Here is an 18,038-nt window from a genome sequence, read left to right as displayed (position 1 = left end):
TTTCATTGTAACACACTGGGCCCAGAGACTTATTCAGTAATTCATCCATGATGCTATTAAGCCAACCACTTAACAGCTTTTGAGTCTGTGTGAGGATGGCACCTGGAGTAGTCAGCAGTCAGATTCCAGAGGGGACCTGTGCCCAGCCTGGGTCCACCTCTGCCCCTGCCCCTAGCTGTGACATGTAAAAAAAAAAGACCTCTCCAGAAAGTGTGGGTGTTAAGCAACAACATATTTTATTTATTTTCCTGTTTTATACACTATTTAGAAAAGAAAACACATTGAATAAATACAAATTTAGAAAGCAACAGATATTCGCCGTTTTCTCACAGCAACAAAAGGTTATTCTTACAGAGCTCTCTTGGGACTAGTAGAAGGATTCATGTTACAGAACCCATCCTAAAGCAGACGTGGGCCACACACTGCAATGAAACACTTAAGACTGGCATGCAGATGCTGAAGTGGTCCCCATTTACAGACACAGAGAGAATGGGTTGGCACATTAATAAGACGTTGAGAACATCTAGAAACAGGAAAAAAACAGCTATATACACAAAGAATAAATAAAGAGCAATTAGGTCCAAGACAAATCTACTGTACAGATATGTCCCCTCGGATGTGATTGACTTCCTTCCTATTTATCCTCAGTTAACCCCAAACATCTGCATCATCCATGATAAAGTTCAAATATAGTACAGTACAACATGGGATGTTCACCAACAGCAGATTACACCATTTACAGTGTTACAAACAAACACAAAATATCACCCAGTGACTGAGATCAATTGCAGTTCCCTTTCAGTATGTGTGTTCATAGTAAGGCAGAATAAAGCAGAGCTCTTTAAGTCCCATCGTTGAAATGTACAACAGGTAGTGCGACTGCCTTGACAGTGGTCATATATAAAATGAACTCAACTCCTGTTAGTTTCCTCTGGTTTGGCAGATGTAAAGTGGCACAAAAGAGTAAAGGTTGGATCAGGGTGCCAAGGGAAAGCAAAAAAGGTGTCAGTAGTATTTTACAAGTTGTCCAGTGCGCTTTCTCAGTCAGTCATTATGGCAGACAATGTTTTATCCAGGCAAAGAAGACAACCAGAGCAGTTGACATGGACTAAGAAGTGAGGAGCAGAGATCCAGGAGCCAGGACCCTCAGTCAACTTCAGATCTTCTCCTTGAAGAAGGACAAGAGGAAAGGAAGAGGTGCTATCTGACTTCCAAGCAGTCCAGGTACTCCTGGGCCAGCTCATAACAGAACCGATACTGCTCCTAAGCAACAGAACAGACGTTTTGTTTTCAAAAAGTCACCAAAATTATTTTCCATAATAATAAGAGTAATCATTAGCATTAATGAGTTCCAGTTTAATCATCAAATGTTGTACTGTAAAATTGTGTGTGCATCTACCTGTGTTTAACCTCTAATATACAGGGCGACTTGTTTTTAAGGAGTAGTTAGACATTTCCAGGGATACACTTGAAGTGCTTAGTATCACTGCCTGTAGACTTAAAATGAAGTGGGAGTTTGTGTTAGCTTAGCACAAACACTTGTGGGAAACTGGGACAACAGCTTTCTTGCTGGGAGCTGTGATTGTGAGCTGAGTCTATGCTGGCTAACTCATAGTCACAATACTGCTGCACTTGGCCAGGAATAAGGCCACCACATGAACTTGGTCCAATAGTTAGACAAACAGACATGAAAGTGGAATAAATCTTTTACTAAGTCTGAGTAAGAAAGCACATTTCCCAAAATACCTAATTTTCCTTCAAAGATTTCCAACGTTAAGCTGAGTGAATGGAACTCTATTTTGTTTTCCTTCTTGGTGTGGTTTATTTTGTCTGGTGTGAACCGACCACCAAAAAGATCTGTTCTCGACCGGAATCATCTGGCAAACCCTGGTGTGGTCCCCCTTTTTAGATGGCATACCAAATCAAAACAGGACCATAAGCTATGAATCAGAGTGTTTTCCATACTTAATTTTCAAACTGTCTGATTTGAATAAAACATGGAAGTTTATTGGCTTCTTTATTCAATTTGAAAATGCATTTCGCAATTGACAATTTAATATATAAAGTGGTCACTCAATACTTAATTCATGTTGAATTATTATTTTGGTAAATGAAGGCAAAATCAATTTCATGTTATACTGCCATGGGATTTTGGACTCTTCAAGATCCTGCAACCAGGGTAACTCTGATTTTAGACCTTAGTGAAAACTCTGTGTGCTTCTGAACGGTAAAGGCTCCTGTTTGCTTACCATTGTTTCCACCATGTTTGGCTTAGAGTTGCGCAGCGTTTTGGCAGCAAAGAACACGTCTACCATGCTGTGGTGACGAATCATTTCCAGGATCATGGTGCAGGCACAGAAAGTACCACTTCGACCACCACCATTCCTGTTCCAGAAAGAGCGAACAAAGACGCACACACACACACACAGACACAAACACACAAAATTGAAGTGTAAAGACATGAGAGGCCTAATCAAGATGTGGCAGACAGCTTCTCAAAGAGGGAGCTACAGAATGAAATGTCACAGTTTGACTGAGCACAAATCATGCATGCTGTCAGAAAAAGGCCAACTACCAGACTTTACAGATGAATATCTGAGTAAAGTTCTCAGTAAAATACGGGAGTAGGGACTTAATTAGATATGATATGTCTAATACACTGTCTGACCTCCAGAGATCAAAGGGCCCTGACATGAAATGGGGACAAATCTAATGGCAGGCAGGCACCTCAAACCAAGCAGCTGATGTAACCACATAAATGGTTTATTTTTCCTCTGTAGGTTTAATAACATTTAATACATTTGAAAAAAAAAACATCTTTTAAGTGTGACCATGGCCATTAAAGTGAAGAATATTACTGCTCTCTGACATCTTATTAGAACACACTGTAGCCTTGTCCAGCCTTTAGTGTAGACCCTGAAAGTGGTTTCAAAAGCTCTTCCATTCACACGAAAATAAAATTCATGAGCAGCTGTTGAATTAACCATACTTTTAAATGTCAGATTACAAATGTCACATGAACACTGATTAAGCCTAACAAGGCCTATAAAATACTGGCCATTACAAACACATATGCACAGTGTAGCTGGATGTTAAGTGGACTCACAGGCAGTGGACGACAGTGCGCCCCTCTCCACATTCCCTCTGCCAGTTGTGAACCTGAGCCAAAAGGCTTAGGAAGGCTTTTTTGGAGTCGGGCACATCACGGTATGGGGACCAGCGCAGAAACTGGAAGTGACGCACCACAAGCTGGCCTTCCTGAAGCTATGAAGAGTGACAGTAGAGGAGAGGGAGGAAAATGTGAGTTTTTTTTACAATGTAATCCCATGAAGTTGCAGTAAACCCCTTCTAATGGGTTGTTAAAGGCACAGTGTGTAACAGTGTACTGTAACTCAGTTAATGTAACCATAAACCACCATGCTATAAAATCTGATGCCTTAAGCAATGCATTTTTACCAAGCAGCAACAACCACATCTCAGTAGTGAAGCCAGTGCTGAACTACAGTAGGCAAGAAGATCCCATATATTATCATAGATTACATTAAGGTTTTTGTATAAATTTTAAATGTGTTAAAATACAAAGTACATTTTATGAATAAATCAGAACAATTCCACATAACCTCCATCGTGCTATCCTGTTTTGTCCACTAAATTAAGTCAAATATTCCCTCCCTCCTTTTAGCTGTGTTTTGGTCTCCACGAAGTCCAGTGAAAACTACCTGGCTCCCCAGCTTCTGAATGCTCCACTACGTTCACCACTTAGCTATTAACTTTATCTGAACCTTTTTGCTGTCTGCTGCAGCTAAAAATATGTTGTGTAGTGCAAGTCAACTAAACCAGTACAAACTGTGGGCCCTAAAATCAAAAAGTTCTCTGCCTAAAGAGCATCTACTGGAGTACCTTCTTGGGAAAGAGGCTATTGGTGTCTTGCTCTGTGGGGTCTGTGTCCTCAGGTTCCTGCAGAGACGCATGTGGTACAGTTTCTGACTTCGTGTTAAGATATCTGGTGGGAATAGCTTGGAGTGAAAGGGCAATGGGGCACTAACAGGGCAAGTTTAGGAAGGTGAGTTAAGGGGGTTCAATGTGGTTTCGCAGGTAAAGGAGGTTTAACAAGAAAGGACCTATTTGATCAACCAGTTGCTAAAAGCATCTACAGGAGACTGCTGAGAATCTACTGACATCAGAGGGTAGATGCTGGATGTGTTGCAATAGTGTAAGATGATAAGATCAGACAACATCTAGATGTGGGTTTGTAAATACACACGGTCCACCAACACAATGAATAACACAAAAGCCATTCTGAAATATGGTAAAAACTAAGAGACCTCTTTTAGTTACTGAAGCTTTTCATACAATATAATATCTGTTTATTTTTCTGTACCATAATTGATCCAGCAAGATCACATGTGGTTTTACTAAACAGTCACTTTGTTAAAGTATTTTACTTTGATGGAAATCAGTCCGACAGCTGGAAACAACAATTGCTAATGGGACCTAGGTCAACATTCAGTCTTTATACCAGTATCAGGCGTCATTACCCTGAACTGACTAACAGCCAGGAAATGCCTCCAAGAGTACAGAGCTCAGTCTTTTTCTAATGGAGGACTTGGCAAGTGTTTTAGTCCATATCCAATATTAAATTAAAAACACGTCACTCTGTAAGACAATTAAACATGTAAACAGCAATTCTGCCTTTAAAGCTATTAAACTGACACACCAAGGACACTTGGATTTTACAATTAGATATTGATCTTAATTGTGAGGAAAGCAAATTACAGCAATTACATACTTTCATTCAATCAAGTCTGAGAAAGTAAGGTGGACGATGTGAAGCAAATAAACAGGTTTCATAAAGAAAACTAAAGTTTCAGTCAAGCTGAGACACTGCTCCTGCTTTATCTTGAGATTTGAGGGCACAATACCAGGAGCACCTGTAATCTAACGGAAGCCAACTGTGACACTAGACATATATTTAGATTAAATGTTCACTTCGCATCCATTTACAGTCACTATCACAGCATCATACTAAAACATTACACCAAACAAAGGAATGAACAAACTCCTTAAGAAGACGTATAGTTAAACAGATACCTGCCCACACAGGACAAGCTTTTCTCCACTATATTGGGTCAAAAAGAGTGAATAATAGTAAAAGCAACTCTCTGCACCTGACCCATAACTGGCTTAGTTTGCAAGAGGTAGCTCTTGAGTTACTAAATCTATTCATATATCATTGATTACATCCATACACTATTTTCATAAATAGGACCATGGGACAGAGGTTTTTGATTTTGTTGTGGTTCCACCTACCCGAGTGATGTTCTGAACCCGGAAAAGACGGATGATAACGTCATCATCGGCTGTCCTGGACAGAAGCTCCACTGTCATGGGCCCAAACTGCTGTAGCCCTGGTTCAGGCCAGTACTGAAGACAAGGCTGAGAAGAGAGGAGAGGGGGTAACAGGTCATTAGCCCTCACTTGCTTGAGGCAGGAGAAATCATTATGTCAGCAGTCAGTGGTGAAGCCCAGTAACAAGACACTTGAGTATTGACAACAGAGACAATTAGCCTAAATGACAATGATTATCTACAAATGGCAACTGTAAATTAAATGAACAAAAAAACAACCCGATCATCACTGGAAACAATCCCTCACATAAGCCATGGTCACCTAACTTGAATTATTCATGAGGGAAAATCATTACCATTAGCACATTATAAATTAATGGAAAAGGAGACCTTGGCTGTGCCTGGGAGAGATAAACAGGAAGTTAGCCGAGACACTGGTGCTTGCAAAACGCAAGGTCTCGCATCAACGCTAATTCAAAGACACACACACACACACACACACACACCTCTCCAAGCTAATACAAGTGATAAAAAAAAATTTCAAAAAAGGGATATTAGCAGGTGACATTGGGCAGGAGAGGAGATAAATATTTATACACTTCAACAGGAGACAAGCAGCTCCAAATCATGAGGGCAAACTGAGTATATGTGTCTCTGTTTAAGTGGTGAACTGGCAATGAAAGACAAGGCAAGAAAAGTGAGAATGACAGAGGAAGAGGGACATGTCGCAGCTGACAGGCGTGGTGGAAATACTGAGCAGGAATACAACATGACACTGTGACAAAGCAGCGATAGAGGGATGACAAAAAAAACCTACACATGAGCAAACATGAGGTGAAAAGATAAAAATGTGTTAATATCGTGACCGCCTGCACAAATTAAACGAACCACCAGCAAGCAGCACTGAAGCTTTGCAGCAGAGCACCAGTTAAACGGCAGAGGTGTGATGACCCATCCGTGCTGTGTGTCACACTTAAGCACTAGTGTCCATGTTACATCATATGCATTGGCAATATCAACAGCCACCTTATATATATATATTAGTTAATGTATACATTTAAAAATCATCAGATTGTACATTTTCAAAATTCATGCAAGCAGGTTGCATCAAGAGGGAAATGAAACCAAACAGTTGCTGCACTCAGCTTCTTAGATATGAGGATTTACTGCTGAGAGGTTACCTCTTCCCACAGAAGCAATCATGGATGACACACAGATGGGTACATCATCTCCAGTCTAATCATAGCACTTTTAAACTCCTCTGTTAAACTTGTTATGGGGAGCTTCAAAACCCCTCTACAATACAGGCCACTCATGCAGTGTGAAGATTCCAGTCTCTTTCAAATGTACATGCAAGATATTTTCTCTAGCTTTTCTCTACATTGGAGATGGGTACTTTAGTAACCTCTACCTCCTCTACAGCAGAAAGGTTCAGTCGAAATGTTGATGGTAGCGTGCTGCCACAGTGTCAGGATAGCCTATATATTGACATTTTCAGTATTCAGAAATAAAGTAACAGCTGACAACCCGTGCTGCAGCACTTTCTTGAATGGTCAGATCTTTTTTTTACCATATGCCACACTTCTGTCTTACCAACATGACACAAATGGCAGCCAGTAGCAGTGAATTTTGCTCCTGTCTATTGATGAATGTTATTTCACTTCAACAGAAATAGACTGGTCACCTGTCAACTAACCTGTCAGTGTAAGACAACACCATTGGGGTCTACTCCCTAGGAAAGTTTTACTATCATTTAGGTGAACACCAAAGTGTAACATTCTTAGTGAATACTGGCCCAAATGCCTTACTTCACTGTAAATTAGCTTACAGCATACAGAGGTAAAGGTCCATGTCAGAATGAGTTTGACGTGTATCAGAGTCTTGCTCAAACTGAGATATGTTTTGCCTTCTTCACAGTGATAGGAGAGCTCTTTGTCTTTGAGGGTAGCCAAGCTTACAAGACAGTTGTTTGATTTCTAAGGGTGGAGGAATTGCTCTTTGCAGGACAGTTTGCTGGTTCAGTGGACAGGATTTGAGAGAGAGGCTGGCAGTTTTTTGGTTTATATTACAATTTTGTTTCTGTACTTTTGTTCTTGTCTCAATCTTGCTGCTTGTATTACAGTGTTTGGAACCAAGAGGACACTGGCCTGCGTGCTTGAACAGCCTGCTGAGCAGCAGAAAAACTAAGCTAACTAAGCTAGTAGCAGAAACCAAAATTAGTAGGCATCAAGCCTGTTTCATGCAGCAAACATTTGCTAATAAATGAACAAATATTGCTCGGCAGCAGAAAAACGGAATGTTAGGTTCTCAGAAGTACCCACACAGTATTCAAACCAACTAACCAAGTGAACATCAAGCCTGCCTCATGCACCAAACATCTGCTAGCAACCAGTAGCATGCGACCCTTATCCACAGAGATATTCTGCTTCCCTTTGCAAGCAACCAACCTTCACTCTGTCTTGGGAAACCCTTATCCAAACCAGACAACACCCCTCTCTAATCTCTCGTTAGCTTACTTATTAATATCACAGGACTAGCACCAAACAAGCCTGCCTCTTACACTTGTTAACAGTCAGGTTTACCCGACAGTCTGAGCATATGCTGCAGCTTTAATTCAATCTGCTAGATTTACACTTCCCACACCTCTCCTATCCTCTTGTGGCATTCACTGAAGTTTGCTACACAGTTGGCCATGTTCTTTACTGCCTGCTTTAGGCTCTGACCTTTTATACCCAATTCACTCAAACAGAGGGAAGAATGACAAACCCAGTCCAGTCAAAGATCTTAACTTTTCAGTCATGCTGCTCTGCTTCTATAGCAAGTTCTGCATATCTAAGTGTTTCCCCCTCAAATACTGTTTCTACACACACATCCTCACAGGGAACTGTAAATTCCACAAAATACACAATCTCTTGTGTTTCTGACCACAGCACAAGATCTGGTCTTAGATTGGTGCTGTCTCCTGAGCTTACTTTTTAAATCTACCCTCACTGCCAGCCTTTCTCTGCCTTTAGCTGCCCTAAATTATTATTCCTGCTTAAAGTTGCTCCCTTTCCACCTTTCACACCCCCCTGAAAAAACACACTCAACCTATATATAACCAAACTATTCTCTTAATACCCCTGATGCCAGCTGGCTCAGGCCCTGTACCTGCTCTTTATTGTTGCAATCTACACTGACCTAAACCTTGGCTTCTCTAACTCTATCAGGATTGCTTCCCCATCTATATGAAACCTTTTATCTTCCAGCACACCGTTTACTATTGAAATATTCCTTCATTTCTCTGGCTTCCCAAGTGAAAAATAAATATATCGTTTCATACTTAAATTATACTTTTAGCATATGAAGTGTGCTAAAGATTTTACAAAGTATATTTGTGCTTGTGTCGAAACATAGTAAAAGTATATTGAAATGATATCAATACTTAATTAGTAATTTAGCATATTTCTTAAAGGTTTACTTTAAACATATTTGTATTTATGTGCATTTGTAGTTATGTTTTCCAAAAGTGTTAATGTTTTTTTTTAGTTTAAATTGTGTAATTCTTTTCAAAATATAATACTATGCCTATATTTATCTTTAATTATATTTCAGTGAACCTATTTAAAGTACACAATATATGTGTTCCTGGGTGTACTAGCATATGACAGGTTTTCATTTTTTCAAAATTCATAATTAATCTGCCTTAAAAATACCCATGTAAAGGAGAAATGTTACTTTGACAGGACAAATTGGCAGAAATGATAAACAGTGGCAGTTTGACCCATCTTTCCCAAAACTACACCATGTGATCTGACGTAGGTGGAAGAGGAAGTAGAACTTGGCTAATTGTTCCTGGTTATTGAGTGGTCGCGTTTTACTATTTGAAGTTGTCTGGTGTTTTTTGATTGTTTATTTGGTTATTTTTCTGTTAAACTTAACACCATTACTTGCAAGATGCCTCGACCTTTTCCGAACTGAATTACTTGCTGGACCAGACTGAACAATATTAGCTATGGTCTAACTCACCTGGACACCTGCCCTGTTCTCCATCATTCTTCTGACACCACAGCTCCATTTCTCTCCTGTGCTCATTGTTTCTTATTCTTGGCTGCCCACGCTCTCTCTCATTAGTACTAGTAATACTGTGTAGTTTTGAATGCACCAAAACTACTTTAGGCTACTTTAGAAGTTACACAGTCGTGCCAATTATTCCACACTCCCCAAGAGAAAAATATATGTATTTTTGTATATTTTTAACATTATGTTAAAATGTTAACATTTTAAAATGCTGAAGTCGTGTTAAATTGAAATCACTTAAGTTGCACTTAATACACTGGAAGCTGCACTGTAAACCTGCTTTAGTACATTAAAAACATATTTTCATGTATTATTGGGTACTTTACAAGAAATTATTATTAGTGGGCTCATTTTCAGGAAAAATACCAAAAGACTTTTAAAAATATACTTTATGTACAAACTTCATCCTATTGTATTTCATACATACTTAAAGTGAGTTCAGAGAATATTTCAAGTACATTTACTTTGGCTCAAAGTGTATTAGTAATACACTAAGTTTAAAGTCAGTATATATTTTTTACATTTGCAACAAGTATATGTGAAATGTTTCAAGTATATTCTAAAAGTAGTGTACTATTTTGGTAAGCAAAAGTACCTAATAATACATGAAAAATATGTTTTTAGTGTACTAAAGCAGATTTATCTTGTAGCTTCCAGTGTATTAAGTGCAACTTAAGTGGTCTCATTTCAACAAATAAAATGAAATTTAACATTTAAAAAGTATACTCAATATAATTTTAGAGAATATACCAAAAAAATAATTATTATTTTTCACTTGCAGATGCTGTCACACAGAGAGTTAAATTGCATGTACTGTAACAAGCTGAAAAATTACCCAACCTAATGAGATAATAAATTAAATAAAAATAAGAAATAGGGCTTCAACAACTAATCAATAAAATTGCTAAAATTCGATTATGAAAATAGTTGGCAACAAATATATTTATTGATTAGTTAGGTCTAGTGATGTAGCTGTTTTGTGATGACACACTGTGACACCATGAGCAGCTGCAGAGATGAAACTGGCCAAAGCAGAGAAGAGTGAAAGTCAGATTTTCCATAGTAAACAATTTTTACACTGTTATGTGGATAGTGGTGGAGCCTTCTTCTTCTAGTTTTCTGTTATGAGGTGAGAATAATCAGTTATCCAGTAAAATGTTTACGCTTCTCAGGCCAATGGACACAGTAACTTGTACATCTCACTGAGCAGACAGACTGCTGTTTTATCTGATGGCAGTCCACAATGACTCATGTCACCCTTAACCTCTGCGTTTTTTTAGGATTCATGTCTATATTTCCTCCGGCACATTTAGTTTAGTACTTTTTTTTTTAAGCTGCTGTGTCTGTCAAGCAAAGTCCAGCTGATATTCCGTCTATATTCCTTGTACAATTGTGTTCTTACAGATCACCAGGATTTAAAGGTAATAAAATTTAGGATCTGTTTAAATGTCATCACATGAAAAAATTAGAGTTGGTTTTAATTTTTTTATTACATGTGTAGCAAAACTTGTTTATGATTCAAAAAATGACTTCTAAGTGCAAGCTATGTATAGCTGTTTTAATTTCTAGCTCTCTTATTTCCGTGCCCTTCCCCTCTTACCCAGGCAGAGTTGGACTGGTTGAGCTGGTTGAGCATCACCACTGATGTGCAGCCATAGTCATAAATGAGCCTCCAGAAGTCAGTGGTGGTACCAGGCAGTGGGTGTGGTGTCACCACAAAGGCGGCAGGCCGGAGAAAGCTGTCAGCGAGCGCAGCGTTGATGTAGTTGCTGCTTTCTCCTTCAGTGGTGACGAGGAAGGCCAGGGAGCGGTCCGGTGGCAGGACGTCCATGCTGCGGTTCTTCTCACGGTTCCTGGGCATCAGAGAAATACTGCACTCCTCCACATCCAGGTGAGGCGTTACTGAGTTCAAAGTCTGAGGGAGGGGGAGGAGCAGGACAGTGAAGGAGACGAGAGATGATTAGAAATGTTGGCATGGGTATTTGAGAAAGCTTTCACATTTTAGATGTTGAGATAAAATGAAAGACTAAGAAAAAAGATCGAGATAAGAGGAGACAGACGCAGTTGAACAGAAATGGGATTAAAGAGAGATGGACAGAGGCAAGGAAAAAATTCTTTACTCAAACAGTGTGACTGTTCATACTTGACAAGCACAACTATCTCTAATCATCTCCAGGAAACATTAAAACACAATTATTATCACTCAAAACCCTCACAAGGCTTAATGGATAAAAAAAAAAAACAAAAAAAAAACATTTTAATAAGCATATTAAAAGCCAAGGGAAATTGAAAGTGATTATGTAACTCACTTTATAATGTGACTGACTCTCCATTGGTTTAGACAAAACAAACAGAACATTCCAGTCCAGTAAGTGGATTTTTTCATCATTATATGAGCTGCACTGAACGAATGTAATTGCGCAACATGTGAAAGGGAGAATTTCTAGACAAGGCGGTAGGTACATGATTTCAGTTGTAATCTAAAACCTTTCCACTGGACAAAATAGTATTTAGTTGTATACCAATTAGAAAAGCAGTTTCAGCTTTGGCAGCTACGATTTTCATATCATTACTGGTAACCAAAGAATTCTTCTCAGGCCAACTAAACTCCGTCTGTAAAAATACTCACAAAGATGAGAGTGAATCATAATTATGTCACAGCAATTAGCCAGTTGTTGTGATATAGACATTTATTTAATGAAAAAGTCAAGTAGTGGCAGGCTCTGTGCAGATTAAAATAATAGCTCTAGGTCTTTGACATTTTATTATGTGTTGTTTGACTTTTGATGCTACAGCACAGTGATTTACAGTTAAAGATGAGTACATCACATATAAGTCATGGTTTAGATAAAAAAGGCAAGTAGGTGTAAAAGAAATTTACTGTCATCAGCAGAGTAGAGTTGTTTGATTTATAGTTTTACACAACACGGTAGCTACACCGCAAAAATGTCTTATTAAATTTATTTGTGAATCTTGCTGACTATGATAATCCTCTCACCTTTCACCTGTAAACCATCTTATACACTGAGGCTGTTTGAGTTTGGTGTTATTGGATAGGGAATAAGTTCAGTCAATTAAATGTCATCATACAGCCACTAATACAAGCACACAAATATACATACAACTTATGCATAAGTATGGTGTTACCTGAAACTCCTCTCTGAGCTGTGAGGTGTTGCTCTGAGAGTCAACCTTCAGCATCTCTTTATAGGTGAGAGCAAACTCATTAACAGGGATGGCAGTCTCTCCACACAGACAAGCCTCCAGGATGGCATCGTGGATGAACACATACTGCTCCTAAGAGACGGACAGTGGGGAAATGTTCACAAATTCACAAAGTCGCACAAAACCCTCACTGCACTTGTGAGCCGCCTAACTGTTAATTGGCCACTTGTGAAGAACAATGCTGAATTTAATTACTGCTGTTGAATGTTGACTAATAGTCATAACTGTCAAACATCCCTCACATTGCCATGCACACTCTAAGGCATTATATCCAAGCAAAAAATTGTCTATAAATGGGGTAAAAAGTGCAGAAAACACACATGAGAGGAGCCAAACACTGCCCACACACAATATTTGAATAACGTCATGAGATGTGCAATTAATGAGGAAACTAGGAAATTTGTTTTGACATCCAACCAAACAAAAGATCAAAGAAGCGAGAATATATTCAAAATTAGAGGCATAAAACTGTCCCTCTTCCAACTCACTTATCATTTTAATGTTCTCTGTAATTGCAGAAATATGTATTCAACTGGTAGACAAACTCTAGTTAAAAGGTGAAAAAAGGGAATTAAAAGGGAGATAAACCCCATTGTTTTGGTATTTAGTGCACATCTCCACTTCCAAACTTGTTAATAAGGGAACTTTGCAAACTATTTTCTACCTTCCAACTGTTTTATTTACTCTTATAAGTCATGTCTTTTTCTGGGTTGTTTATATAAAAATTGGGAGTACACAGGAAGTACACTTTAAACACTAAAATGTTGAATACTTCCAGGCTAGTATGCTAATAAGCTTGTGTTTTATGCCAGTGTATACTTTTATTGAACTAGACTTCAAATGGAAACAATCTATACATTTTTCTCTGCTGCACTGTCATTACTGCTGTAGTTCAAATTATTTGCTATAGTATGTAAAAGGAACCACTCATAATGATGAGCATAAAGAGATCTACAGTTCCCCTAAACCTTGTTTAGTTCAAAAGAAAAAAACCTCTGGTAAGCTCACTATATGGCACCTATCCAGGCCAACAAGACAATGTTAGTAACTAGTCAGTAAATACAATGGAACATTTAGTAGTTGAGGAGCAGAAGCAAGAAGATTTTTTTATCAGGATTTGGAGTTTAGAGACCAAAACAAAGCTAAAATGAGAATAACTTCATAACATGTCAGATTTTGTATTTTTAGCCTGTTCTAGTGCATAAAAACTACTACTATCTACTTATAAAACACTTTCAATGTAGATATTTTACTTAGAATACACTGTTTACACTGTGGTATTTCTACTTTTACTTACCTAATACATCTGAACATTTTGAACACCATGATCCATGGCATAGCAAAGTAGTTTCATAAACCTGTGAGTTTGTGGTTAACAGCTCAGAATAGCCTCTCTAACAGCATCGCTACCCTCCCACTTACTTCAGTCTGGATCATGTTGATGCGTCGGGAGCAGAGGGTCTTGACACAGTTGTAGATGTCCACCACTCCTTCACACTCAGCCATATCGAGCATGACATCTAGCACAATGTAGCAACCGGTCCTGCCTGCACCCATACTGGTGCAGAGGAGGAAGGAGAGGGATCAACAAGTCTGAATACAGAGCTGAAGTGAGAAAGTCTCAGCAAGGAGCCTTCAGTAATGATCGAGACACTCTGCCCAAAGTCAAGTACAACAAAAGGCTTTGTTCTCAAAAGGAACAAAGGGCATACACTGACCATTATGTCAGCATCAAAAGTCTAAATTGATATGTGAAAGTTAAAAACATTTTAGTTGGACAGTGCTAAGGCATTCAAAAGCAATCTCTGTGCTGGCCTATGCCTTATATGTCTGTTTCTAACACTGGGATAAAGGCAGGTCGTGGGTGTTTGTGAGAGCTTCTGTCCCTTCCAGGTGACGCATGGTTACTTTAAAAATCATCAGAATACCTGCACGGGGTTGTTTTATGCCTCAGGAATCTGTCTGTATAGTTTTTCAATTGTTTTTCTCCAACAAAAGGAGAAAAAAAAAATCACACTTCAGTGCATCGGTATTAACAAGCACCTAAGCAAAAGGATTTTTCTGCTGTCAGACAGGTGGTTTACAGTGGCAGACTAAACTAACAAATCAGCAACAAATCACAGCATCTCAAAGACTGGTAAAACTCCTTATCAGGGTTTTAAATGTATTAGCTGTAATCAAGTTATGAAAGGTAGAACAGACAAAAACAATTTCAGTGGGTGACTCATGAACTGTAGTAAATCAAGAACAAACATTTTCCACAGTTTACATTTTGACGTCATTCCCTCAAAATCCACTAGATTGTGTGTATGTTTTAAGCTAATACCTAATAGTGGCTTCACACCTTGGCTTGGTTAAAACAAATTTTGCTGTGTTTGTCCAGTTAGTGCATTTTTATCAGGGGGTAATTAAAAACCTGTGCAGTTTGAGGGTCTTTAGTAGAATGGAGAAATATTACAGTGTGTAGAAGTATGACCTGAGTGTTTTGTCTATAGAAGAAGTAATGTTCTCCCTCATTTGGGATATGGAAAATCCTGCATCTTATTTTTCCATATTTCATGTATTTCTACTTTGTTTTTTTGTGTATCCTGTTGGATAGTACAATTTTATTCCTTTATTATTTTTATTCAGTATTGTGCTCTCCACCTACATATGTACAACACCAAGCAAAGTTATTTTGGGAGATGTAGAAAAACAGTCTGAAGTAGAAGTAAACAGGGCAAATCAGTGATTTTGGAAAGTGTTAAAACATCGAGATATTAAAGAAGAAATAATGAGACCGAACCATCTGTTAGGTGTTTAGCTCATCAGGATGAAATTCAATGTTACCTGCAGTGGACCACCACAGGTCCAGCGTCGGGTGGTGTTGAAGCCTTTACCCGGCGCAGAAAAGCTAACAGGCCGGTAGCATGGTAGGGCACGCCTTGCTCAGGCCAGGAGGTGAAGTGGAACTGGCACACCTCATGTTTGGCAGGGTAACCTCTCTAGAAAAAAAAAAAAAAAAAACATCATGCAGATTTTTTGAGCTGGTATTAATATAAGAAAGGATTATTTAGAGGCGCTTACAAATAAAAAGCAGTTAATGAAACCTCAAGCTGGATGGGAAGTGGATCGGTGGATATACCTGAGACAGAGGCTGTACTGAGGAATCAAGATAAAAATAATGTGAGAGAATGACTCACCCTCTCCATGGCGAAGGTGCGCACGGTGTACTCTGCCAGTGTTTCTGTCTTCAGTAGTGTTATCTTAATGTCACCATACAGCTCAGTGTCATCAGGCCAATACTTACAGCACTTCATCTGGACAAACAAGAATCAGGTAAAGTTCAGAATGGTTCACACACACATACAGCACTAGAAAACAAATGCTCACACTTCTTACAACTGTGATTTCAGCAGGCAGACAGATTGCAATGCTCTGAACCAGTTGTGACTTTATTAAATATTTGAACACTACAACAGTCTTCCACCACCAAATCTGACACCAAAATAAGATGTCAGATTGAGATTTTTTCTAAGGGCCTTTCTGTTTGAGGACACAGAGCTAAATGTGATGGCATTATTTCCTCACACTATCCAAAAGAAGATGGCCCTCCAACCATTAACTGTTTTTAGGTTTTTAAGAGAGAGAGTGTTTTATTTTTCTCTTGCTGCAGTGTCTTTCTTCTGCTGGCTGCATGGTGTCAACATCTTCTTCTACTTCTTTGGCCTGCAGGCTCATTTTGTGATTCACTAAATGCAATATCTTCCCCACTTATAAAAGCTGACATACACAACACAGTAGCAACCCACAGAGGATCACACTTGCACTACAATATGAAAAAGTGAAATGCTAAAAGGCCACTCTTTATTATATAAGACATTTTCCTATTTTCACATTTTCATTGAGTCTCTTAATTTGTGACCCTGGCTGACATTTATTTGGCTGTGCTGCTTGTTTGCCATTTCAGTTGCACAAAACAATGTTATACCATTTGCATTTTTTCTTATTAGATGTTTATACAATGGAAACAGCTGTAACATTGAGGCGTTTGGTGGTAGATGTCTGGCCAAGTGTTACTCAATTTAGCATTACATTCCATAAGCTTGGGCTGCTCACAACAGATATCAATGTAGCAGGGGCCAAGTTATCTGTGTCCTTATTTCCATAGATTTTGGAACACTCCAGTAGCTGGTTGCACCAGCTGTTTGTGAGATTAAACACTAGTTAGACAGTAAGTGTTTACTAAATGGAGATTTACGCATCAGTTAATTAAAACTGGTTTCATTGCACAAATGGTATCGTTTAGGTTAACATAATCAGCTATCTCTCGATTACTGTAAGATGTATGAATATAATTGGAATCTAACACTTATTTCCTCATACATAAAACAAAGTAAATTAGGTTAAATTTTGTTTAACTGTATGATGCTTGATGCCCTCAAACTGTTATTTTTGGCAGTTCTGCTATAGCTGTTTTTTTGGTCTGACTGTGATATCTCACACTTTTAAATGGTTTATGTTTGCTGCATAACATGTTTGTCATACACATATTGAATACAGTAACAGTAGCCAACTGTAATCAGAGGCAAAAACACTTATTCTTATGGCCCTTCATACACATCAAAGCTTTGACCTTGGAACACAGCCACCAAAGCAAAACGTAATCACTCATGATCAGACAGCAGCAGCCATTTCTTCCCACTACACGAACATAGCAGCTCTTCTGATATATAGTCAGTGATAAAGGGGGCTCCAAAAACACATTCCCGTCATCCATCTTCACAGGCGGCTGGAGAGGTCACGGGACAAAGGGAAGAAAAACCTACCCTGCCCACCTCCACCAGCTTGGTGATCATGACAATACTGAAGCAGTTCTCCTGCCAAACCATCCGCCAGAAATCGTAGATCATCTCCTGTTTTGGGCCTGCGGAGGAGGAGATACACAGGAGAAGTATAGGTTGAGAAGTGGGATTAAAAAAAAAAGTGGAAAGAAGAGAAAGAGAAGAGCATAAGAATGGCAGAGATTTGAACCATAAGTCAGAGAAAAAGGCAGCAATAACTAACAATGTAGAGGTGCTGTATAATCCATGCCAGGGAATAGAGTAACAATGTGTCATTCATGAACTATTGCACACTCTGTGTTCTCCTAATACTACAGAAAATGTCATTTCAATACACCCACAAATCCTCAGCCATTGTGCAAACAGCCTCCTGTATTGCCTTTCCCAGGCACCGGTGGCTGACACAAATCACAGCCCCCTGGAGAAGATGACACTTTCATTGATTTCATTACACTGCTGTGTTGATAATATCACAAGGTCCTCCTTCATGCAGCCTGCTCTGTCAAATACACTACACCTCTTTTAGCGAACAAGATGTCCATTCATTTTTACCCGCGCAGATTGTTTAACAGGAATATTATCA

At 38.8% G+C, this 18,038-nt stretch overlaps 1 protein-coding gene across 2 annotated transcripts in view; it reads right to left on the bottom strand.

Moving 5' to 3' along the window:
* Window positions 1-211: 211 nt before the first annotated feature.
* Window positions 212-18,038, bottom strand: part of ptprua (protein tyrosine phosphatase receptor type Ua) — a 176,233-nt gene continuing 158,406 nt past the window's right edge. For both annotated transcript variants that reach the window (XM_026300744.2, XM_026300745.2), the window contains 10 exons: window positions 17,441-17,538; window positions 15,815-15,931; window positions 15,462-15,616; window positions 14,055-14,190; window positions 12,555-12,704; window positions 11,008-11,322; window positions 5,311-5,436; window positions 3,107-3,264; window positions 2,250-2,385; window positions 212-1,263 (listed from right to left, as the gene is read on the bottom strand). In XM_026300744.2, coding sequence (XP_026156529.1) covers window positions 1,201-1,263; window positions 2,250-2,385; window positions 3,107-3,264; window positions 5,311-5,436; window positions 11,008-11,322; window positions 12,555-12,704; window positions 14,055-14,190; window positions 15,462-15,616; window positions 15,815-15,931; window positions 17,441-17,538 — 1,454 coding nt within the window. In that variant the 3' untranslated portion in view covers window positions 212-1,200. The remainder of the gene's footprint in view (window positions 1,264-2,249; window positions 2,386-3,106; window positions 3,265-5,310; window positions 5,437-11,007; window positions 11,323-12,554; window positions 12,705-14,054; window positions 14,191-15,461; window positions 15,617-15,814; window positions 15,932-17,440; window positions 17,539-18,038) is intronic.

Source organism: Mastacembelus armatus, chromosome 11, assembly GCF_900324485.2.
Source record: "Mastacembelus armatus chromosome 11, fMasArm1.2, whole genome shotgun sequence".
NCBI classification, from domain to species: domain Eukaryota; kingdom Metazoa; phylum Chordata; class Actinopteri; order Synbranchiformes; family Mastacembelidae; genus Mastacembelus; species Mastacembelus armatus.
This window is presented reverse-complemented; position numbering and strand designations above follow the sequence as displayed.